The 25,374-nt window shown below is 34.3% G+C and overlaps 2 protein-coding genes and 1 non-coding gene across 3 annotated transcripts; all 3 read left to right on the top strand.

The window, feature by feature from the left end:
- The first annotated feature begins 2,328 nt into the window (after nt 1-2,328).
- LOC146915928 (benzyl alcohol O-benzoyltransferase-like) lies at nt 2,329-8,460 on the top strand. The gene is made up of 2 exons (XM_085718148.1): nt 2,329-2,923; nt 7,446-8,460. Exons 1-2 carry the CDS (start codon nt 2,486-2,488, stop codon nt 8,394-8,396), a joined length of 1,389 nt encoding a protein of 462 aa, XP_085574274.1. The 5' UTR covers nt 2,329-2,485; the 3' UTR covers nt 8,397-8,460.
- Nucleotides 8,461-11,932: 3,472 nt separating this feature from the next.
- LOC146915927 (ceramide synthase 1 LOH3-like) lies at nt 11,933-12,849 on the top strand. Its single transcript, XM_085721494.1, has 4 exons — nt 11,933-11,961; nt 12,087-12,272; nt 12,552-12,661; nt 12,824-12,849. Exons 1-4 carry the CDS (start codon nt 11,933-11,935, stop codon nt 12,847-12,849), a joined length of 351 nt encoding a protein of 116 aa, XP_085577620.1.
- An 11,327-nt stretch (nt 12,850-24,176) lies between these two features.
- LOC146915926 (small nucleolar RNA R71) lies at nt 24,177-24,283 on the top strand. The gene has a single exon (XR_015017129.1). It is a non-coding gene; the product is annotated as a small nucleolar RNA R71 (small nucleolar RNA).
- Nucleotides 24,284-25,374: the final 1,091 nt, after the last annotated feature.

The raw sequence follows: 25,374 nt of genomic DNA, 5'->3' as shown, positions 1-25,374 counted from the left end.
TTTATAGCATTGAGCTAATAAATCAAAGATTAAATATTCACATTGAGATAAAAACATCACATATTGAATATTCACATTGAAATAACAACATCACAGGTTGAATGATTCAAATCTGTGATTTTATCTCAGATTGAATGAGTTAAAAATCACAGATAAAAACATCACAGATTGAATGAGTTAAAACTGATGATTACTCCAAAACAATTGGCAATGATTCAATCTAGTACAATTCAGTTTACTTGAGTTTTATAGCTTGAGTTTTATAGCATCAATTTTCAATTCAATGATCCTTTACTTCAATTTTATAGAATCAGTTTTCGATTCAATGATTCAACAGTAATTTTGTATATTCAACAGTAATTTTCACAGATTGCATCGAATTAATAGAATAAATCGAATTAAGAGAATAACTCGCCGGATAATTACGTCGGAGAAGGTGAGTAATACGTCGCAGAGAAAGATGAGAATCACGTCGGAGTGAATAATCACGGCTAAGAATCAAGTTGCAGATTCGAGAAACAGTGAGAATAGCGGTGCCGGCGATGGATTTCTGAATCGGAAGAATCAAGATGGAGAAAGCGAGTAAGGGTGAATAACGTCGAATAGAAGGATGAGTAAGGGAAGAATCACGTCGAAGAAGCAAGCGACGCTGAGAATCACGTCGGAATGGCAAGAAACCGGTGAGAAACCGGTGAGAATCTTGATTGCGCCGGCGACGGAATATGGAAACGGTGAAATTCTCGATCTGGAAAGGGAAGAAACGCTGTAGCAAGCAGAAAGCATAAGATTAAAACACGTGTACAAAATCCGACGGTTATGATATATTTGGGTTGAAGCATCAGATTATAACACCTGTCCTTGATCTAATGGTTCAGATTGGCTTATGCATGGTGCATATAAATATCCTTATGTATAATAACTTGTGCCATTTAGCATGGGTCAATGAAGTTTTTTCCCACAATAGGAAAGTTGATTATGTTCATTAGATTAAATGAGAAACACATTCTTATCCTACTCTTTCCGTACTAGATTTTTTTTTACAATATCTTCCACTCTCTCTTTCATGTCCCCACACGCCCACACCACCACCACTAAATTTGTGACCACCACCGCATCACATTGACATTCAACAACAAACCCATTATTTTATGGTTCTTGTGTTTATGAATTTTGAATTTTGAAGTGAAATGAATTTTGAAGATCCATGGCAGATTGGGTGATGGATATGTGTTCCTCATTTTAAGAAATTTGTGAAACTTAGAACTTTGAGTTTTCCGGCAGCAACCATGGTGGTGTGTGGTGGTGCGGTGGTAGTCAGAGTGGTTGCTGAATCTGTGATCTAGTGGTGGTGGTGTGGGTGTGTGGGGACATAAAAAAAGAGGGTGGAAGATATTGTAAAAAATAATCTAGTATGAAGAGAGTAGGACAAGAATGTGTTCCTCATTTAATCTAATGTACATTCAGGGGCGGATCTGAACTAGGCATGGTGTGGCAAGTGCCACACCAGCCTAGTTCCATACAATTTCTTTCTTCTTATCAGTGCACAAGCCAACCCATCAATACACAGTCACAAACACATAATCCTTGAATCGAAGGTCTCGCTGGTTCAACCTCTGGTCTCATTTTTAAAACATTGAATATATAGCATTTTCATCAAATGGAAAATAGAGCATTTTCTCTGTAGTTTTGGTTGCTACAACTATTTTTAATATAACTTCTTATTAAATCTAGTATTATTTAATTATTTAAAAAAAAAGTGCCTCACCGAAATTTTAAGTCCAGATCCTCGCCTACAGTACATTGTTGTCAAAATCCCGACTTAAATCCTAAAATCCAGGATTTTGATTTTCTTCACCTTCAACAACTCAAATCCATAGTAGAATCCCAAAATAGGCAAAATCGATCGATTTCGATTGCAATTTTACGATTTCTTTTAAACTAAGTCATTGATGGCTATATACCATGCATAACATATTTAGTATTATTTGTTTTTGGTAAAATCCATCGATTTTGATTGCGATTTTTTATATCGATTCTACAAAAGTATTTGAATAAAATCCTTCAATTTTGGTTGCGATTTTACAATTTGTCGATTTTGCTCTTCTCATTCGACCTAAAACAAAACCCTGATTTTGAAAACCATGTAATGGACATAATCAACTTTCCCATGGTGGAAAAAAACTTCGCTGACCCATGTTAAACGCCACCTAATATTTTCTCTTTTCAAGTTATCATCGTGTATTTCAATACAGCCAATGTGCTCCAGTTGGAAACGAAACTTTGTTGTGCTGTAATATTAAGCTTTTAATATTAACCAACGTTGGAGTTATTAAAAAAAAATAAAAAATCCAACGATGGAGTTATATGGTGCATTATATATACAGCATCTATACATTGAGTACTTGCATTTACTTTCATCGAAAACCACTATCAAATTAAGTACCCTTTCTTTAATTATAACTTTCGTCATTATAGTTGATAAATCATGGCCCAATCTCTGTTATTCAAAGTCAAGAGGAGTGAACCTGAATTGATAAGTCCATCAAAACCCACTCCTCATGAAATAAAACTACTCTCAGACATAGATGACCAACAATCTTTACGCTTTCATGTTCCTTTGATACAATTTTACAACTATAATCCAATTATGGAAGGCAAAGACCCTGTTGATGTTATTAGAAAAGCCCTTGCGAAAACGCTTGTGTTTTATTATCCATTGGCAGGTAGGTTGAGGGAAGGTCCTGGCAGGAAACTTATGGTTGATTGTACTGGAGAAGGTGTTTTGTTTATTGAAGCTGATGCTGATGTTACTCTTAAACAATTTAGTGATGCACTTCATCCTCCATTTCCATGCTTGGGTGAGCTTATCTATGATGTTCCTGGTTCTTCAGATGTGCTAAACACTCCATTGTTGCTTATTCAGGTACTCTCTCTCTCTCTCTCACACATGTATGTATGTGCGCGCACACGTTATTCATGATTTTATTTTCTTATGATCTTTTTATCTTGGCTTAATTGCTATTTTGGTCCCTTAAGTTTATTTTTAGTATCGCTTTGGTTCCTTAAGTAAAAAAAAAGCATGTTTGAGTACTTTAATTTAATTTTCGTTACAGTTTTTGGTCCCTTCTGTTAAGTTTAATAAAAAAACGTTAGGTTTAAAAAAAAAATGTCCCGTGAGCATAACTCAGTTGGTAGGACAATGCATTATTATATGCAGGGGCCGGGGTTCGAACCCCGGACACCCCACTTGTTCACCTTATAAGGTGAATTCTAGCCACTAGACTACCTGACCAAAAAAAAAAAAATTGTTAAATGTTGTACACGTGTCATTATGTTACCTTATAAGGTGAATTCTAGCCACTAGACTACCTGACCAAAAAAAAAAATTGTTAACTGTTGTACACGTGTCATTATGGCATTGCCCGAAAATTTAATTTATTTTCTTCATCTTCTCCACTTAAATTCTTCATCTTCTCCACTTAAAGTCTTCAACTTCTCATACATCATCTTCTCATAACCCAGAAATTGTTTTTCACTTAAAATTTCTCAATCTTTATCATTATCATTATCTTTATCCAAAACCCAGAAAAGAGAAAGAACATCAACAACAAAATCAATCCTTTATCTCCTTCATCCATCATCTTCCCCATCTCAATCCTCTCCTTCATCCATTTCTGGAAAATAGAAAGAACATCTACAGTAGAAACAACAATTTTGACATCATCATCATGAAGTAACCCATAAATCTTCTCATACAACAACAACAAAATCAATTAGCAATAACAACAACTTCGCCATCATCATCATCATCTCATACAAAAAACCCATAAATCCTTTTCACTCTCATGAAATAGCCCATAAAAGGAAACCCATAATTTATGCAACAACAACAACAATTTCGACATAAACATTATCTTCTCATAGAAAACCCATAAACAATTTCTCCATTAAAAAAAACATCCCTTTCATTTCAAACAATAAGCCAAATCAAGCAAAATCTTCAAACTCATTTTCTAAATTTTCTTCTTCTTCATATTTACTAACAGTGGGAAAATCAACAATAATCTTTAAACCAAATAAAAAAACAAAAATCAAAACACAAGGGTTCAAATGGATTGAGCTCTGATGATTTCTAAAAGTACAAGATTTGGATGAAGCAACGAGAGGCAAAGAAGGAAGAGGAAACTTGAATTTGAAATTCAAACTGTGTGCTTCTCTCTACCAATTTGAGGTGCATTTGTTCATTGTTGGAAAGGTTGAAGATGCCATTGGTGATGATGGTGATTTCTTCTTGTACCAAAGAAAAAGTTGTTTTTGTTTTCATCCCAAAAAAGAAAAGAAATTATGATGATTAAGATGATTTTTTTAGATTGAATTCATTAAAAAAAATATGAAATTTGATGAAGGTGAATGAGGAAGATGATGAAGAAGTTAAATGAAGATTATGATTGTACAAACTCTAACATTTTTGAATTAAAACTAACGGAAATGACCAAAATGTGAACGGGATAAACGTAAAATACTAAAACGGACTTTTTTTTACTAAAGGGAACAAAGTGATACTAAGTAAAAACTTAAGGGACGAAAAGAGAAATTAAGCCTTCAATCTTTAGATATATAGTGATTCATCTATCTTTGCTTATAAACATTATTTTTAAAGTTTGAAAGTTCATAAGTAATCGGACGAAAAAGACAAAATTAAAATGAAAAACAGATAAATGACCAAATTGTTATATGAAATTAAGTAAAAAATACTCCTATATATCCTGAGTAAAAACTTCTCGAAGTGATCATGAAACACAATTCAATCAATCGAAGTTGCTTATTTCTAGAAAACACACATGTTTTTAATTATTTTATTAAGAGGTTTATCAAATAAATGTAAAATCTAAGGGATGTTATGCTGCCAACTCATTCGCTACCAGGTTCACGAATATGTGTTCATTGTGTTTAGCATTATTCTAAGTTAAAAGATTAAAGATGTAATTTTACCAATTTGGATTACCCACGATAACGATTTTAACGCAGTCGGAGCATCGAAAGAAAAAAATATACAACAAAAATGAGTTAAAAAATTACGTATCTTAATACATGTGATTCACATGAATCAAGTTTTCTTGCCGGAGAGGTTCTAGATGCATACATGGCGACAAAATTACAAGTTCTTCTTAGGGTTTGATACAGAGTATGTATCAAAAATGTGTGCGTGTGTGTGTGAGAGATAGAGAGAGAGAGAGAGAGAGAGAGAGAGAGAGAGAGAGAGAGAGAGAGAGAGAGAAGAAAATTATACTGGTTCCTCTCATAAACCGAGAATAGTCTAGTCCCCTTGCACTTCCAAATGATTTTCACTATAATCAAACAAGATTACCATTTTCTCAAACGCAAAAGTAAGAGAAAATTCCATTTTTCAATCACAGAAGAAAGAGACTTCTACAATCAGAGTTTAATCAAATAAATAGATTGTTTTTTTACACTTAATATACAATGAGAGTTGTAACAAATTTAAGTTCAGATGACTTCTGATACTTAAGAAATTCTAAGATATAAAAGTTTGTAAGAATTTCTCAAAGTGTTTGTGCGCTATTTAATTTGACAAAACAAGGGCATTTGTAAAATGACAGAAGTCTTGTGGTTTTTCTTCAACTGTTCATGTCCTTATATATAAAAGACTGAGAGAGTCGTTGTTGAAGAAGTGCAGCGCATCAAATTATCCCTTGAGAAGCTTAATTAAAGACGTTGAGATGTTGCCTCAATTGGATATTGTCGTTGAGTAGTCATTCAAAATTCTTTTGCTTCTAATAAAATGATCAGTTTCATTCTATTTTTCCTTAAATTCCTTTATTTGTTTCTGCACTTGATCAGAAGAAGACAAACTATATAACTCTTAGTTTGAAAGCGACCTTTCTTCAGAAGACGACAAACAAGTTCAAAGTCTTAAGCTGCTGACGTGTTCTTCAGAGGCTTGTATCCTTCAGAGCCTCCAAGACTTTAGATACTTCATTGATGGTGATTTTAGTGAAATTGGCAAGTGCACCAAATTGTACCAAGTAATAAAGTAGTAAGTTAATCGTGTCCACAGGGATTGTCGTTCAACTCAGTAATTAGTGGAACTTATTTTGAAAAGAAAATGAAAGAAAATAATTTGAAGTTGTTGTAGGGTTTTAATTGTCCTACCCAATACGAGATGAGGTTTGGTTGATACATATGTTTAACGACGATTATGGAATCCTTTAATTCCCCCTTCGTCTTTGATGGAAATTAAATTAATAAATCATTCATTTATATTAGAGCATAACTCGTTAAGGCTTTGTGGACATAGCTTTCACCGCAATTCGCCCTGCAAATTAATAGGGTCCGAAAAGAGGATAAGGCCAACAACCTCTCCCACATCACCAGGAGAAAAATACTTCGTCTTCGTGAGAACAAATGCACCTGAATCATTTTAAAGATATATTCCAATACCGACCATATTCCAATATGCACGTGTATCGGTTTTGTTCACTCCACCGCTTCTTTGTTGTTGGTGCCATCTTGTGACGTAAAGATACTTGTTGTTCTTTGAGACGGAATATGTTGTGCAGCTCGCCAATTCTCAAGGAAATGTGTTGCACTCTCAACAACTTGCCTACTCGTCTCATTTTGTTGCTGCCATAATTTTAAATTCCTACACTTCCATAAACTCGACATAATTGTAACAAACAATACACTTTGGGCTGATGGTAACTGTTGGATAAGAGAAAAAAAATCAGAGCATCCATATTATCAACGCGTATCCCATAAGTGTACATCACATCAAGCTAGAATAGCCCGTGGACATTCCAACAACACATGAATATTATCTTCATAATTACTACCACAAAGAACACAATCAATCAGACAATGAACTCCTTGACTACTAAGGCGTGCACGCATGAGAAAACAGGCCCGACACACGTGCCACACAATTTTTTTTTTTTATCTTGGGTGGAACCTTGACCTTCCAAATTAAATTTAACCTACCCGGAATATGCAAGTGGGAATTATCTACAATTTCATTCACACAAACCTGATACGCACTTCATACAGAATAATTACCATGCTTTTCAGCCTTCAAAATGACAGATTTTTCTATCCTATAAGATATGTTAAAAATTTCCTTAATCATCAAATAGATTAGTAAATTATAAAATACACTTAGTACAATTAGTCTAGTTAATGTAACTATAATTAACATGGCAAGGTCGAAATGTTGCAATTTATTAGAAATTTAATTGAATTGTATGCACCGTTTATCTAATTTTTGTAATTATTGTAGCGATTAACATAATAAATATGCATTATAGTGTGATTTAATTTAATGAATCAAAATAAAAAGTTTTGAATTGTAACTACAATATTACAATGACTGATCCTTCATTCGCTCATTAATTATTTCATTCACATGCTGAAATTGTAACCATGTGCAGGTAACACGCCTCAAATGCAGAGGTTTCATTTTTGCTCTTCGTTTCAACCATACAATGACTGATGGATCAGGTATAGTTCAATTCATGAGTGCTTTAGCAGAAATATCTCAGGGTATGAGAAAACCTTCTATCTCACCCGTGTGGTGCAGAGAAATTCTAAGCGCAAGGGATTCACCAAGAGTGACGTGTACTCATCGTGAATACGAACCAGAACCTGACAACAAAGCAAACACATTTTCCTTAGATGACATGGTCCACCATGCTTTCTTCTTTGGTCCAACCGAGGTAGCCGCAATTCGTTCTCTACTTCCACCTCACCAACAACAAAAATACAACAATTTTGAAATCATCACATCATATTTTTGGCGTTGTCGTACACTAGCATTACAACTAGATACTAACGAAGAAGTTCGCATAATCTGCATTGTCGATGCACGTAGCAAATTTGTTAACCTACTTGTACCAAATGGTTACTATGGTAACGCTATAGCGCTTCCCGTTGCAATTACAACTGTAGGAAAACTAATTGAAAACCCGTTGACGTATGCACTGGATTTAGTTAAGAAAGCAAAAGCTAATGTCACCGAAGAGTACATGCGTTCAATGGCAGATTTAATGGTAATCAAGGGTAGACCTCATTTTACTACAGCGAATGCTTGTTTATTGTCTGATGTTACACGTGCTAGATTTAGAGATGTTGATTTTGGTTGGGGGAAAGCTGTTTATGGAGGATTAGCTAGAGCAGGAGATGGTACTAATCCTGGTATTTTTACCAGTTATATACCTTTTAAAAATGCTAAAGGAGAGGAAGGTTTGGTTATACCAGTTTTTTTTCCAACTCAAGTCATGGAGAGGTTGGTTAAAGAGTTGGATAAAGTTCTTAAGAACAACAATCTTAACTCGCCTACTATGGGTGATAGAAAATCTGGAATCATTATTTCTTCGTTGTAGTCCTTATTACGACCTAATTTAAATATTTTCTTGATGAATTAAATGTATAATTTATCTTTTTAAATTGCAAGCAAAAACATTTGGTAACATTAATGACTAACTTGATCCATACTTTTGGTGGGTTAGGTCTTCATTGTATCTCTATCTATCTATATATCTATATTTATGGCTATATTATATATAAAGAAATACGGGTGGCAAAACGGGCCTGACCCGCCGGACCGGCTCGTTTGGCCCGCTATTTTTGTCGGGCTGAGTCGAAGTTTTGAACTCGCTTTCTATAGTTTGTTCGGCTCGTCTCGTCTCGTTAAAATATGGGGCAGGCACGAAGCTGGGCGGGCCGGCCCGCTTAACTCGTGTTTCAATTTGTTATTTTGAATCTTATTTTATGTTTTTGGATTTATTTTGGTTGTTAGATATATTTTGAGACTTATTTTATGGTTTTGGATTTATCTTGGTTGTTGAGTTTATTTATTTTGAGACTTATTTTATAATTTGGTTGTTGGAATTATTTTATGATTTGTTTTATGTTGCGCATTTGCCTTATTTTGCTATTAGTTATGATGTTGATCAATTCGAAAATTTGATAATTATCTTGTTTTTCACAAATTTACTTGCTACCTATTCTTTAATATTTTTTTACGATAAAAGCAACATACTTTTTTTTAACAATTAAGTTGTAAAAAATAATTTTTTTTGTTTCGCGGGCCGGCCCGCCAACTCATAAGCCCGCCACTAAACGGGGCGGGGTGAGATTTTGGACTCGGTCACAAAATTTGACTCGGCTCGTCTCGTCTCGTTTTTAGCGGGCTTAGACGGGGCGGGACTAAATGGGGCGGGTCAGCCCGCTTTGCCATCCCTATAAAGAAATGAGAATGCTAATGAGTGTCTTTGGAGTATTGATTAAAGTATTAAAATTAGTAAGTTTGTATTAAAATGTGGTGTAATTATTAATAAGACAAAAGTAAAAATTTATATTTCAAAAACAAAGTTTATATTAAAGGATTCCTTACTCATTGCCGTTAGAGCACCGGTCAGCAAGACCCAGAAAGAAAATAGACTTAAAATGCATTATTTTGAGCTGACTTTTTCATTACCTATTTTACCCTTCATTTAAACTATTTTATTTACTGGGGGGTTAAGAAAGCCAGGTTAGGTCTGCTTCTGATTTGACATGTTGTTATTTGGAGCATTTGAACATCCCGGAATGACCTGATCTTTTTTGGTGGCGCTCTTAGTGAGGACCCTGTGGTCGATAGAGTCAAACTCTTAGCTTGGAAGTGGTTCCTGGGTAAGTGTCCTTCTAGTTCTTGCACTTAATACGAGTGAGATGTGCAGTCCGTCCTTTGTTGGCAGCCTCCTTCTTCCCCCGACCTGGTTCCCTGGGTTTTCCTTGTGTTTCTGTATTCTTGCAGGTGCTTGGCTGGTGTGGGGTGGTCTCCTTGGGATGTCCGTTGGTGTTTCAGGGGGTGTTTCACTTTTTTTTTCTCTTTCTGGGCATCTTCGGATGGCCTGTTGGTGTATCTTGTACATTGATCCGTTTTTAGTGAGATATATAGAGGTCCTGCTAATCGGTGCCCCGGGGAACTGGTTAAGCATACCATAAAAGGGAATTATTTCCATAAAAGGAAACTGTTTTTGACTTTATTACAAATTAATTACAAAATTTCAATGCATTAACTACTATATAATTTCCTTTTTCATATCCCTAACCAGTGCCCCGGGGCACCGGTTAGCATTTCCCATATATAGAGGATGTATAATATGAGAATGGGTATCTTATGTGAATGATGAGAATAAATCTCAACCATTAAACAAAAAATGCACGGTTCAGATTAAAACATCACATTAAAAGTCACTTGCACCCAATTCTCACCCTTCTTCATCTCCCTCACACAAAATCAAAATTTGTCTTCATCAAGAAAAAAATACATTAACCTAAATTTCATAAATTGATTCAGACCTGTTGTTCTTCTTCGTAAATAAAGGTCAAATTGATTTGTTCTTTTAATTTTATTATGGAACCTCCATGATGAATTTTTTTTTTAAGAAAAAAAAACCCCAAATTTCGAAATCAATTCAACATTGGTGGAGTTCTTTGATTGAAATCGCAAATTTGAAACATGAAATCACTTAATTGAAGTTGATTAAAAACACAAAAACCCCAATTCACATCTCAAACACAAATAGTAGTTGCTTTGAAAGATTGAAGCAATCAATTAAAATTATTTGTAACGCACACAAAGAGGAGAGAAGGAATTGTTTCCGATGCTGAAATGCAAAATCAGTTGAAAGAGATGGTGGATGAAGGTTGCTGCATCAGAAGAATAATGAGATGAAGAAGGGTGAGAATTGGGTGCAAGTGATGTTTTAATCTGAACCGTGCATTTTTTGTTTAATGGTTGAGATTTATTCTCATCATTCTCACATAAGATACCCATTCTCATATTATACATCCTATATATATATATATATATATATATATATATATATATATATATATATATATATATTGCCATTCTCTCAAAAAAAAATATATATATATATATTGCCATTATCTTGTCAAAAAAAAAAATATTGCCATTAAAAAAACTATTTTATTTACTATTTTATCCTTTAATAATATTATTTTCAATTTTAATTGAAAAAATGGAAACTCATTAAAGTAGGAAATATTTCACTACAATAGGAACAATATTATCAAGATTATATATGAAGGGGATAGTGATTTTGGGCTGAATTCTTTATAATTCCCATTATAGCCTTAAAAAAATTATCCATGTTTCATTATTATATTGTTGGTGGTATTAAAAAATAGGGTTAATATGTCTTTATCCCCTGTAATTTGGGCGAGTTCCGGTTTACCCATGTAAAAAAAAGTTTAGATTCCAACCCTGTAATTTAACATTCTTTCGTTTTAGACCCTGAGACCAACTGACTTGACAAAATGCTGACGTGGCGCGCTGACTGTGCAAATCTGATTATGTGGCACGCTGACTGTATAATTTTTTTTTAAGGGCAAACGTGACATCTTAAATATTTTTTTAAAATAAAAAAATAATATAAATGAAGTTATATTAATTTAAAAAATCTGAAAATTAATTTTTGAAAATAAAAAAATCGTAGAAAACAATATATTTTCGAAAAAAACCGAATTTTCTAAAAAATAAAAAAAATTCTGGAATTTAATTCTTAAAATAAAAAAATTTAGAAAAAAAATTCGAAATGAAAAAAATAATTCAGGAAAATAAAAAAATTGTAAAAATAAAAAAAAATCAGGAATTTTAATTTCGAAGAATATTTGTAATTCAGGAATTTTTTTACTACGAAGAATATTTTCCAAAATTTTTATTTGTTGTATAAAAATGAAAATTAAACTTTTTTATTTCGAAAGAAAAATCTGAACTTTTTCGAATTATATTTTCTAATTATTTTTGAAACTTTTGAAATACAGGATTTCCATGGCACATCATGTTGCTTCTCTCACTCTCATTTTGTTATCCTACATTTTTAGGCACAATTTCATTCTCTTAGTAATGCCTTTACCTTACGGAAACTTAAATTGGTTTTCTGCGCACATTATGGACTCGACGCCTGCACTAATTCTAGTTTATTCGAACTTACTTCACTGGTTCATTTTGATATTTTCTCATAGTATTCTTTATTTGCTTATTTGTTTAATACATTCAGGTTTGTTCGAATTGGATCAGTTGTTTTAGCTCTTCATGATGCTTCTGATGTGTTTCTGGAGATAGCGAAAATGTCCAAATACAGCGGTGCTGAAAGTATAGCTTTCTTTGCGTTTGTTCTTTTTGTTTTATGTTTCACCATACTACGTATTGTTTACTATCCGTTTTTGGTTCTTCGAAGTACAAGGTTTGTTTTCTTTCTTTAACCTTTTATTTGTTAAAAAAGGATTGTTATCATTTATCTATACTATTCACCTTTTATTTGTTAATGAATAATTGATTATACTAGATACATTGTCTAAAGTATAAACTGAATTGCTCAGTTTATAGGAGCAATGTTCCTTCACATATCATTTTAATACTGTATTCAATCGTTTTCAACTTTTTTCCAGCTATGATTCGGCTGCCATCTTGAAATTGGAAATCATTGGGTGAGTGGCCCTGTAGTTTACTATGTTCTCAACAGTCTTCTTTTCTGGTTGCTTGTTCTTAATATTTATTGGTGGGTGCTGATGCTTTGGATGGTGGTTGGTCAAATCCGCGCAAAAGGAAAAGCAAGTGAAGATATTCGATCAGGTAAGTTAAACATTGATTGCATATAAGGCCTTCTATTACGCATAACATCAGAAATTATCACATTTCATTCAATCAATCTTGATGTGGAAGATCCATCTACATAGCCATAGCAATGGCTTTGGTTCGTAAACTGCTGCCCTTAACAATTTCTTGTATATGCAGATTCTGAAGATGAACATGAAGAATGAGCATGAAAATAAGATCGGCTAATGTCTCACTTTGTTCGACATGGTATCGAACTTTTTACACGCACCTAGGCATGTTATATATTGTCACATTTTATGTAATCACCGTAAAATTCACAAAAACTAGTGTATATAAACAAGAAACTGCCTGTACAAATTATTTATGGCTCTTCTGCTAATAGATCATAAAATTATGTAGAAATGTTCAAAGGTCAGCTTCTCTTTCTTTTGGTCCCCTCAATCAACCAATGTATGTAGTTTATTAAGCTACCATTACATTAAATCTGAGGCCAATTTGTGAGAGCTGCTTTATAGGCCAATTCCTGTCATGATTGCTTACAAGCAAGGTTGTGCAAATATGGATTTCACTCCAGGTCGAAAAGGAATAGTAAAATCAAAAATCGTAAAATCCCAACCTAAAAATTGAAGGATTTTACTCAACTATTTTTGTAGAATCGATATAGAATAGCAAATTCAAAAATTGCAAAATCGCAATAAAAAACGATAGATTTTACCAAACAAAAATAACGCTAAATATATGTTATAAATGACTCAAAGTTTAAAGTCCAAAAAATACTCATGCATGAATGACTCAAAGCTTAGATGTCAAATTTTCTTTAGTAGTCATAATAAGGCTAAACAACTTAATCAAAAATTGATTTTTATGTATTTATAGAACATGGTCACAAGTATAAACCGGGTCAATTGACGAACTGGGACAAAATTGACATATATCAAAATAATTACTAATTGCAAGAATCTTTTAAAATCTTGTAAAATCCTACGATTTTGCATGGATTTCACGATTTTGTGCAATTTTGATGCGATTTTAATAAGATTTTACCTATTTTACGATTTTGCAATGGATTTGAATCATTAAAAGTGAACAAAGTTGCAAAATCTTAAACGGGATAATTGTTTTTGCCAAGGGCTCATTGGAGATACTTTATAGCTTTTCAACCAGAAGCCAATGTTTGATTGAGTTGATGCCAAATTAAAGCATCATGAATTACAACCCTAATCCTAATAGATGACTTTGTCCATGTAAACTGTCTAAAACTAAATAATTCAATAAACAGTTAAAGTCGTATGCAAACATAGCTACAAACGTGAATGCTAGGCTGGTGCTGTTTCTCGTATTGCTGGTTTCATATTCATATAATTGACAATTTATTTTGATACTTACTTGGTACAAATTCAAGTACGCAACTTTCAAAGAATTCGATATTGGGTACGTTTAAATCTAATTATCGATACACTATGAATAAAAATGTTACTATTTATCCTTCAAAAAAAAATGTTACTATTTCGTTAATAACTTAAAAAAAAAAGGGATAAAAAATAATACCAGTAATAAAAATAAAAATAAAATAAACATTAGTGGAAGAAATTTATCGTGAACAATGATGAAGAGACTGCGCAAGCCATTGCAAAGGTATGCACATGCTCTTTAATAAATACAAAGTTTTCAACATTAAATACAAATGAAATAAACAAAGCTATTCTCTTTATTAATCCTTCATCTTCATACATGTAAAAAAGTACCGGTTTTCTGTGAATCCCACAAGAATTTAGATGAACCAATTTGCAAAAGTATCGCGAATCAGTACGAGCAAACCAATTCACCGTTCCTTTGCTGGGGAAGAGAATTATTTAACTATTTCTACTATCACCATACGGAAGAGATACAACATCGCAAAGATAAAGTCGCAGATACCAGATATGTATGTTAGATACATGATAACCATTTGGATGCGGAACCTACGGCTGATGACTTGATTCCTATCAAGTCGCAGGTCCTCTTTGAGGACAATAGAAATAACTAAACTTGTGCCGAAGAGAAACCATAAACTCAGTGTTGATCCCAAAAACCTCTCATTGAAAATATTCATTGATAATGGTAATAAGAAGTTAAATATCGTGGTTATTATGTTGAATACTATGCTTGAAGTCTTGACCTTGTCTAAATCTGTCATGTAATCCCTACCATGATGTTTATGATTCAAATTAGACAATATAATAAAACCAAAAATCACAAATTAAAAGAAAAAAAAAACATACATTTCCGGCGAAGGATCCGAGGGACAAACTGCTTCAACATCTACTGAGGGTGTAAGAGATGACATTTTGTAGATTTTCTCTATTTAATGATTCAATTTAAATGATAGATACAGTGACAAAATTTATCAAAAAAAAAATTCAAGACAGTGTATTTGCTAACATCCTTCCTTAATTTATAAATTTATATAAAACAAACAATTACTATTTTTAGAAACATAAACACCTGGTAGCAATGTTGTTGTGATAATATAATGACATGCTTCTTTGAAAAATAATAACTATATATAGCCCATATTGGGAAGAAAACAAACCAAAAAAGAATTTTGTTTAGCAACTTTGAAGAAAGACACAGGTTATAAACATTGGCAACTAACTAAATAACTAATAAAAAAAAAAACATGACGATGTTATTGTTGACATGGGTATTTTGTGGTTTGAAAATAAAACAGAAGCTCAGTAAATAAAATTTGTAAAACAAACATTTACCATTAAAAAAAACATTATAAATCAATTTAAAATAAGTCAATTTATTGATTCAGTTTTATTTTTTTTACAAAAGTTTTAGTTTTATTAAATGGTCTGTCCTCAGATAATTATTTTTCCTATCCCATTATATATAGAATAAAATTTAGAAATCAATCGATGTATGAATATATTTCATTTTGAGTTGATTTTTTTCTTTCAGTTGTAGCTTTCTTCTACATCTATCTACAATATAAACATTTCAATCCTATTTTATTTACATAGAATGTGTCATACCTCGAAGTAAAAAATTTCTAAATAACATTAATGATATGTAAAGGGGCCACGAATCATTGTCATTATTCAAACTAGCGTCCAGACAGGCACTCCCGTGCCCGTCTGTCCGCTTTTTCTACTGTACTAACATATGTATATACTTGATGTTTTTTTGTATAAATTGTTTTTAGTTTATCATATATATGGGAAGAGTGAATGTAAGCGATGAATTTACTACAAAATATGAGATTTAAGAAACAAATAATAAGAATAGAAGAAATGACACAACATTATTGTATTTGATTCAGAATGAAGGAGAAATATGTACCTTTCTAAACCCATTATTGTTTGGGTGAGGATTGATGAATATTTTGGGATTTTTGGGTTAGGGTTAGGTAGGGTACGGAAATTTTTATTTTTGGGTTGGGATGGATGATTGTTGTTTTTGATGGTTGGATTGGGTTTAGAATGAAGTTTAGAGTTGATTTGGTCAAGAAATTGTGTGATTCAGTGAAGTTTTGAGTGAGTTGTGGAGGTTTGAAGGTTTGGGGTTATGAAGGTTTAGAGAGAGAAGTAGAAGGAAGAGACAAGTTTGTGTTGTTTGAATGAGGGAAGAAGAGGGAATGAAACCGATTTTGGAGAAGGGGGCATCGCGCACGGCCATGCATGCAGGAGCACGGACCGTGCACAGGCTTCTGTTGTTTTTGGCTTGGCAAGTCAATAGGTTGCACACGACCGTGCGCTCATAGGCACGGACCGTGCAGACCTTCCTGGTCACAGGGCTTAAATTTTTTTCATGTTTTTTCCTCATATTGGACAATTTACCTACCAAACAGAATTAAACAACACAAAACAAACAAAATAAAAGCAATTAAACTCGTGGGTTGCCTTCCACGAAGCGCTCGTTTAAAGTCATTAGCTTGACGGTCAGAAACATTTTTAAAAAGGATCAAAGATATCATATTGTGCAGATGACACTGGGAAACGTTCTTTCACACTATGATCATCAATCATGCAACATGAATAAACAGCAGGACCTACATGAAATTGGCTATTTCAAATTCTACCCTCTCGTCACTCACATGAAAAACTATCTTACCAATCTTAACATCAATAATAGTGTAACGCCCACACTAAACGTATCTAAAAAGTTTAGCATGTGCGTTATCTTTAGTACTGGATATATTACAACAATAAATCTTCGAATGAATATCTTTTACAACAATAAGCGTTCTGTTATACCCTAATTTTGGACCTAAAAATACTGGCTCAAATCTTTTATTCTTGCATAATAAACCATCCAAAATATTTTTCCTTGCATTTCAATTCATTTGAATTTGTCTCTGATCAATTGCACATTTCTCTGCATTTTATTTCAATGTTATTTGCAAAATTCATGAAAAAGGGTATTTTAGTCATTTCCTGCATTCAAACTCATTTTAGTCCTTGAAAATTGTTTGAGTCTTTTCAATTGGTTTGTATAAGTCCTTATTTCAATTCCATGTTAAAATCCATTTCAAAAATTACATTTGAGTCATTTTGAGTCAGTTTAGCCCCTAGGGGCATTTTAGTCATTTCCTGTGTTAAAACTCTTTTAATCCCTAAACATTGTCTCTGAGTCTTTTCATTTGGCTTGTATAAACTCTTGCTTTAATTCCCTGTTAAAAAACCATTTTAAAATTGCATTTGAGTCATTTTAGTCCCTAGGGGCATTTTGGTCATTTCACATGAATTTTTGACAGAGAGAGGTTACTTTGAAGTACCTCATTTATGTAGTTGGTTCATTTTAGTCCTTTTGGTGTTTTTTATTGGTTTCACTTTACGTTGTTTTCAAAATTACATTTTTTTACCCAATTTTATTTTTAATTGCATTTTAGTCCCTAAAGTCTTTACAATTTGCACTTTAATCCTTTCTTTCCATTTCATTTTCTTTAAAAGTCTTTTTCAAATTACATTTTGGTCCTTTGGTATTAGAAAAATTGCAGTCCAGTCCATTTTTGGGTTAATTGCAGGTTGGTCCTTAACTTTCAAAAATTGCAGATTGGTCCTTGTCTCTAACAAATTGAAGGAAGGTCCCTTTTGTCCAAGTCATCAGTCCACGCCACATGTCACCTTCTGATAGGTCCAGAGGCCACTTGGCAGCCTATAAAAGGCCACCTAAGCCCAGAACAGAAAGGATCACCATTCATTCATCGCCACATCACCACAAACACATTTTCACCCATTCTCTCTCTCCTCTAACAGAATCAAAACAGTTTTCACAAGAACAAAGATGAAGCTTCATCTTCTTCGTTGAACCCTAATTTCCAGAATCAAAAAATTCACAATCAATTGCAACAAGATTCAACAAATTCAGTGAATTCGAAGTGGTTCTCAGAGATTCACCAAGGAATCATCATCATCGAACCCTAGTCTCTGCAATTCTAGCATGAATTCGCCATTGAAATGACGAATCATACGATCACAGAGAAGAGGTGAGAAGAAGAGGAATCGAAGAAGAATCTGATTAGAGAATACGAAGAGAAACATTCAGCAAAATCAAGTCAAATTCAACAGAAATTCGAAGCAAGTTCATCAAGATCGAATCGATTTCGCCAGAATCAATCAAGAAACATTCAACAAGGTCAAAACGAAGTCCAATTCGAGCCAATCCAAAACCCTAGGATTTCGAATCAAACGTTGAATCAGAGATCAACAACGAAGGAACTTCAAATCTGCAAAAGATTGAAACGGTTAGGGTTTGAACATCTTCTAGAAAATCAAAAGACGAAGGGGAAATCACTCGCTTCTCATCAAGAATCAGTCATCGCAAACTATTCGGTACCATTCCTTCCTCTCTCAACTCGTTTTGTGTATGACTGTGTAGTCCTGGACTTGTTACTATGGTTTTGCCTCGTTTACATTTCAAAGAACCGAACCTCTACATCTTTAGATCTAGCAAAATCTAAAAAGTTTTTGAGTGATTGAATGTTAGAAATGGGAACAGGAGAGGAAGACGAACATTTCCATGTAATTAGTTTTGAAAACAGCATCAGATCGCCGGAGAAGATGAAGATTCCGATGAATCTTCATCTTCCTCCGCCGTCCTCCGCCTCTGTTCCCAGTTTCTGGCAAGGCAACTAACCTAGAGAGAGGACATAGCGTTTTAGGATGTAGAGAGAGAAAGAAAGGGAGAAAACGAAGAAAACATTGGGGAAGGGTTTATATAAACCTCTAGATTGCGTTTCCACCGTCAGATCTAGGGTTAGGGGGAACTGGATCAATCCAACGCCCCTGATGCGTTTGGATAATCCAGATCCCTGTTGGATCTTGGGCCTGGGCTTCAGTTTGACTGGACTTCGTATTCTTGTATTTTTGTTGCTATTTCAATACTGTTTCTTGCTTTTTGCACCCCTATGTGTTCAAAAGCTTTGATAAAAATTCTAGAAAAATTCCTATGTGTTTTCAATGTGTTTCTTGATATTTTTGTGATTATTTTACATGTTAAAAAATTGATAAAAAAAAATATATGTATGATATCACTTGTAATTTGTTTGTCTTTCTTGTGAATTTTTGCTATGTTTTGATATGATATTTTGTCAAATTGACACTTGTGCGTGTTGTGTAATCTTGTGATGTGTTTGCCTCTGATTTGAGTCTTTTTTTTACTGTTTGTGAATGTGATTTGTCAATTTCTTGTGTTGCAAGTTATGTGGACATTATTTGTGAAAATAAAGTGCCAAATATGTCTAAAACATATCATAATTCTTGACTTGAGTGTATTCTTATAATCCTCATATTATTGAGTGTAATAAAACCTTTAGAAAATTGTCATGATGTGAGGATTATAGGTCATACACTTGTTTTGATGTTATGGTAGGTTTTAGGTATATTTTGCCACTTTTAGGTTAAGAGTTTTATTACTTTTTGTCAAGTTTTTTTTTTTAGTGTTTCTTTTGCTTATAATTTCCATTCTATTATGCCTTATGCTACTAACCACTTTACTTCATGTTTCATACATTCCATAAGCATCTCATCCTCCATCTTATATTCTTAGTCTTTATTTTCTTGCACTTTAATTTTCATGCAAAGACTTAGCATGTAAAAACCTAGGATTTTTGTACTTTATCTTATGCAATTTCAATTCTTGCAAGACCATAGAATGTAAACTAGGGCATATGTAAAGAACAATGGACTCTAATGATGTACACCGACACAAGCACCGACACATGCACACACATCACATGGATACTTTAGATGTATGCTTAGGGAATGTATGCATTAGATGTATGCTTAGGAATCACAATACTTAGAAAAATCTCTTTTCCAAAAAATATGAACAATATCACTCAAATCACTTTCCAAATAAACCTTGGGATCAAAATCCCATTGTATTTTAACTTTATTTTCTTAAACAAAAACTTTAATGAATTCTAATAATAGTTAGACTTTCTTTTGCAAAATGACTAATTCAACCTCATATTTTCACAATCTTATGCCCTTGAGGCCTTTCTCTCTCATTCTTCAAAATCCCATTTTTCAAAATTAAAATCAACCAACAAAAACAAAAACATTTTTGTGGAAGAGAACTACATGGAGTTTGATCCCTTAAAAAGGTATGTAGGCAAGAAGTCAAAACTTCTCCAAGTCCAATAAAACAAAAATTCAAACATCTTCTTCTCCCTCCAATTCTTCACTTAGTAAACTCTTAGGTGTAAATATCACTTTTCAAATAGCATTTAAAGATAAAGCGCGTGCGTAGAAAGTAAAGACGGTTCCTATAGGATACTATAGTCGTTATGGGTGCCTAACACCTTCCCGTAGCGAAAACAACTCCCGGACCTCGATTCTCAAGGGTTTTTCTTATTTTTTCCCTTCCCAAGAAAAAATGAGATATCAAAGGTTAAAAAGGTTCAAACGTAATCAATGTTTGACACCCGAAAAACCAAGATAAAACACGTTCGTACAAAAGAGTATACATAACTTTGTATAAAACATAGTAAATGCATCCTTGAATATCCATATCACCCTATTGCGGGTACGAACGATCACTTGCTGAAATATCCATTCGGCTACTAGCTTGCTGAACCAACATGTTTATCTGAAACATATAAGGAGTGGGATGAGACATAATATCTCAGTGAGTTCTGCCTAATCCTAGGCTATAGGTAACCTCGGGGGAAACCTACGGTCACCTCGTGTCTACAATACAACCTGACGGTTGGTTATACGTGTGTGGTCATGCTTTCCTAGACGGTTGTGCATACTAGACCCGTGATAGGTTCTTGTTAACTTGTTATAGGTCTTGCTATCACTATACGTGTCATGGCGGTCATGGGGAATCTAAGACCGCTATGCCAAGATACGCCTTACGTATCGAGGCCTACACATACTATAATCATGACATGATTCTAGGTTGGACGATCAGGGGAAACCTAAGATCGTCATCGACATAACTTCCTTTACTTGCTCTACTTGCATAAATATGTTGTGTCTAACAACATATCATTCTTGCTATCATACTAGTTCCTGACGATCTACGTCAAGGCTCTATGACATAACATAAACATGTCTAATATTATGCATAGTCAGATTCATTCATTAGGTTAGCGTTGAACAAATAAACATTATCTGAGTTCATTTTACGGAGAGCCCCGGGGTGGAGTAAACTCGATCACAATCCCTATCTAACCGATGAAAACCTATCTAAGGTATGACATCGGAACTCCCTCAGTGACGTGCGGGTTCCTTACGGCTAACCCCGTTTCACCTAGTGGAAACCCCTCGAGCCAACCTAGTGTGGAACACAACGGACACGACACCTACATCATTATTAAAGTCTTGGTCTGCTCAGGCATGAAAGATAAACTTATACATGCTAACTCTTTTACCTCGGATCCTAAAACGATCCTACTAGAGGTAAACTATATGCTTTCTTAACTTTCTATGTGAATAGATATCTAATCGTTCACATCTTAGCATAAATAACTCCATGCTTAACTATCTAGTTCTCGACAAGCTATGTCGAGGCTCTATATTCTTTCCCTTGCTTAGTTCATTTCTACCCGATTAACTCGGCTTAACACTGTTGTGCCATCCATGTTATACATACTAAGTTTGCCATGATTTTAATTTCAAGAATCATTTGATGTTATGTGCATTGCCTAGATGTTATTTTGGGGTTATAAAGTTGTAAAACGATGAAACAAAAGCTTCAGAATGCACCACCGGCCCTACAATGAGCCAACAAGCCAAGAGCATGTTGGTTGGACCAGAGGAAGTCGCTATTAGCCAGTTTGGCTTGGGCAAGTTCAGAAGAATTTCGCTATTAGCGAAATTATTTCGCTAATAGCGAGTTTCTTCGGGTCTGTGGTGCATAATTTACAATTTTAACCCAAAACTCGTCCAATTTGATCCTGCAATGCACCATATACATCCAACAACATATATTGACATTATTAAACATATTTCATGGCAATTTAGCATCTAATCAACAAGAATTGACCAAAAGGGCTTTAGGGTTCTAAACCCCTAATTAACACAAATTCATGAAACCTAACAAGAGATAACACAACCCAAGGGTGGAAAACTAACTATAGAACTCACCTAAACAAGTTTCTTGCAATTTTTCAAACATCAAGCTCAAACCCTAGCTTTTGCTTCATCCTTGATTCTAGACATTTCAACCAAACCATGCCTTAATCCTTTCCTTCAAGTGTTTCTTGCTTGCTAAGCTAGCATAATCCATGCTTGATCATGATTAGGAGGAAGTTTAGGTGATTAAGAGAAGAGGGGAAGGGCGGTTCTAGAGAGAGAGAGGGAGGAGAGATTTCTTTCTCTCAAACCTAGAGAGAGAAAGAGAAGTGGAAATGAATAATTTTGGCCCCAAAAACACTTATATATTCTATTGCGCGAACGTACGAGATTGCCCTTCATTTCAAACGCGTTTATCCAACTCTGATACTTAACTCGTACCAGACTTATGCCATTAATAAACATTTCCATTGCCCTTACTTTCTATGAACTTCGTCCTCTTGCACGTTTGACTGGTAATATTCCGATACTAACAAGCGGGATATTACAAATAGCTCCCGCAGTAGCGAGGAATGGCCTTCCAAGAAGGATAGGAATTTGGGAATCCTTATCAATGTCCACTACCACAAAGTCAGCCGGGATATAGATTGCTCCCACAATAACTGGGATGTCCTCAATAAATCCGATGGGGTAGATGGTGGTACGATCAGCTAACTGGAAGATCATCTCGGTAGGTTTCAACTCACCTATACCCATCCTCTTAAAGAGGGACAAAGGCAACACGCTAACACTAGTCCATATATCACACATGGTTTTCTCAATGGTTTCATTCCCAATCACACAAGGGATGGAAAAACTACTGGGATCTATGAGCTTAGGAGGCAATTTCTTTATGACAGCACTACATTCTCTTGTCAAAGCTATTGTCTCATTATCCTCTATCTTTCTTTTCTAGGATAAAATATCTTTCAAATTTTTTGCATAGAGAGGCATTTGAGGCAAAGCTTCAGTAAAAGGAATATTAATGTATATTTTTATCAGCATGTCAACAAACTTTTTGAACTTCCACTCCAGGTTAGGCTTAGCAAACCTTTTTGGAAAATGAATTTTTGACTTATGATGTGGTGAAACAATTTGTTTATCACTTTCTACTAAGGCTTTCTCACTTTGCGATTTTTCGCTTTCTATCTCACCCTCAATCGTCTTGGTTTTCAGAACGTGATCCTCTAATTGCTTACCATCCCAAAGTGTAATATCATTTATATGGCCTTTAGGGTTGGCTTCAGTTTATCCCGGAAAGACTCTGAGGGTTTGAGAGGAAGTAGCTACTTGAGAGATTTGAGTTTCTACCATCTTGTTGTGAGTAGCAATGGAATCCACTTTTGATGCAAGTTTGTTTAGAGAGTCATTCAATAATCCTGTTTGATTTTTAAGTTCTTGTAACTGCTTGGATTGACCCGTTACATAATTTTCTAGCAAAAGTCCAAGCTGGATTTTTGAGGGACTCTTTGGTTGTTTGCATAACCGGGTGGTGTTGTTTGTTGTCCAAAAGGATTTTGAGGAGTTTTATTATAAAAGATTTGGTTTGGCCACATCCCTTGGTTATATTAAGCATAGTTCAACTGCTCAGGACTTTCAACAGCACTACCTAGTTGGCATTCAACGCCAGTATGGCCAAATATACCATAGACTTCACATGGAGGTGAAACAGGAGCAGGTGTGACTGCACTTACACTAATTTTATCAAATTTTTGGAAGAGTGCGTCCACCTTAGCAGATAAATGATCAAAAGGGTAGAAACTTCGTACATACCTGCCTCTTTTTTTAGAGGTTAAAGGAGTAACAATAGTGATGGTTCTCTCAAGCGTCCACTGATAGTGGTTTTGGGCCATGTCTTCAATCAAAGCATATGTTGATGTGTTTTGTTCATTAAAGCTCCACCTGCACCTGCCTCAATAGTCTTTTTTGTGGTATATGAAAGACCATTATAAAAAGTGTGGACAATTAGCCACTTCTCTAAACCATGATGGGGGCAAAGCCTAAGCATTTCTTTGAAACGCTCCCACGCATCATAAAGAGATTCCCCATCTCTTTGAGTGAATTATGTGATTTGATCCCTCAATTGGGCAGTTTTAGAAGGGGGAAAGAATCTTGGTTTGCTTTCAAAGCTCCACTGAGTCTTAGAAAAGTAGCAATATGAAGATTCAGGTCCTCAGTGGGTGATCCAGAAAATTGATTTTGCTGCACCAAGTTAAGAAGTGCAGGCTTTATTTCAAAATTATTGCCTTTAAACATTGGATACACAATAATAGCATGTGTCTCGTCCGTAGAAGGGGTTGCATGCTCTTTAAGAGTGTGTTCCTCAGCCATAACGTTATTATTGCGTGAATCTTTCCTTCTTTTGTGCAAGAATCTTTCGATCATGGGAACGAATTCACCAAGACTTTTGCATCTTCGAATAAAAGAAATAAAAACTCTAAAAGTTGAAGGTAAGAAGAAAAAGAAAAAGAAAAAGAAAAAGAATTCAGTCTAACCGATACTAAAAAGTTAATCAAAATTACTTAACTCCCCGGCAATGGCGCCAAAAACTTGATGTGAATCCGCAAGTGTACGATTCTTATCGAAGTAGTAAAAGATTATCATTCCAATAGGGAGTTGTTTGTAATTATGATTATCTCTTTAATGGAGATTAGCTGAAGGATTAAGGTTTGAAAAGTTTGGATTTTTGATTGAAATAAAATAACAATAAAAAGCGCCATCAAACATCTAGGGTAATCTATCATAGCATTTTAGTTTTTCAGGATTCATTCATTTTGCAATATTCTCAAAGTTCGTCTCTTTTTTACTTCATTTTCCAAACCAATCCATACCTAACTTAAAGTTATGATAAATCACTCTTAGAAGTCCAATTACACTTTATTTAATTAGGTTTAGGTGTTTGGGGACCATTGGTAAACTTAAAAGTACTCAAAAATATCAAAAATTCCGGTGTCCGGACGCAGAGGGGCTGGCACGAATGTGCCAACAGGGCACATGGCCGTGCCACCCATTCATGAGAAAATACTAATTTTTCGTCTTCGCGCGTAAAATTCTGATTTTCGATCCTTTTTCATCAAACGTAATTTTGATTTTCGATCCGTTTTCAATTCTGTTTTCACCAAACGTTTCCCAAACACCTAGACCATTGATACACACTCAAAAACATAGTTTTACAAC

This window comes from Medicago sativa, chromosome 6 (assembly GCF_051527215.1).
Source record: "Medicago sativa cultivar Bolivia chromosome 6, Bolivia_mono, whole genome shotgun sequence".
Taxonomy (NCBI): Eukaryota; Viridiplantae; Streptophyta; class Magnoliopsida; order Fabales; family Fabaceae; genus Medicago; species Medicago sativa.
This window is presented reverse-complemented; position numbering and strand designations above follow the sequence as displayed.

Coding starts and splice junctions, on each gene's coding strand:
- LOC146915927 (XM_085721494.1), top strand. CDS start 11,933: ATGCCTTTACCTTACGGAAACTTAAATTG. Junction 11,962..12,086: donor CCTTACGGAAACTTAAATTG/GTTTTCTGCGCA, acceptor TAATACATTCAG/GTTTGTTCGAATTGGATCAG. Junction 12,662..12,823: donor AAGTGAAGATATTCGATCAG/GTAAGTTAAACA, acceptor TTGTATATGCAG/ATTCTGAAGATGAACATGAA.
- LOC146915928 (XM_085718148.1), top strand. CDS start 2,486: ATGGCCCAATCTCTGTTATTCAAAGTCAAGAGGAGTGAACCTGAATTG. Junction 2,924..7,445: donor CTCCATTGTTGCTTATTCAG/GTACTCTCTCTC, acceptor AACCATGTGCAG/GTAACACGCCTCAAATGCAG.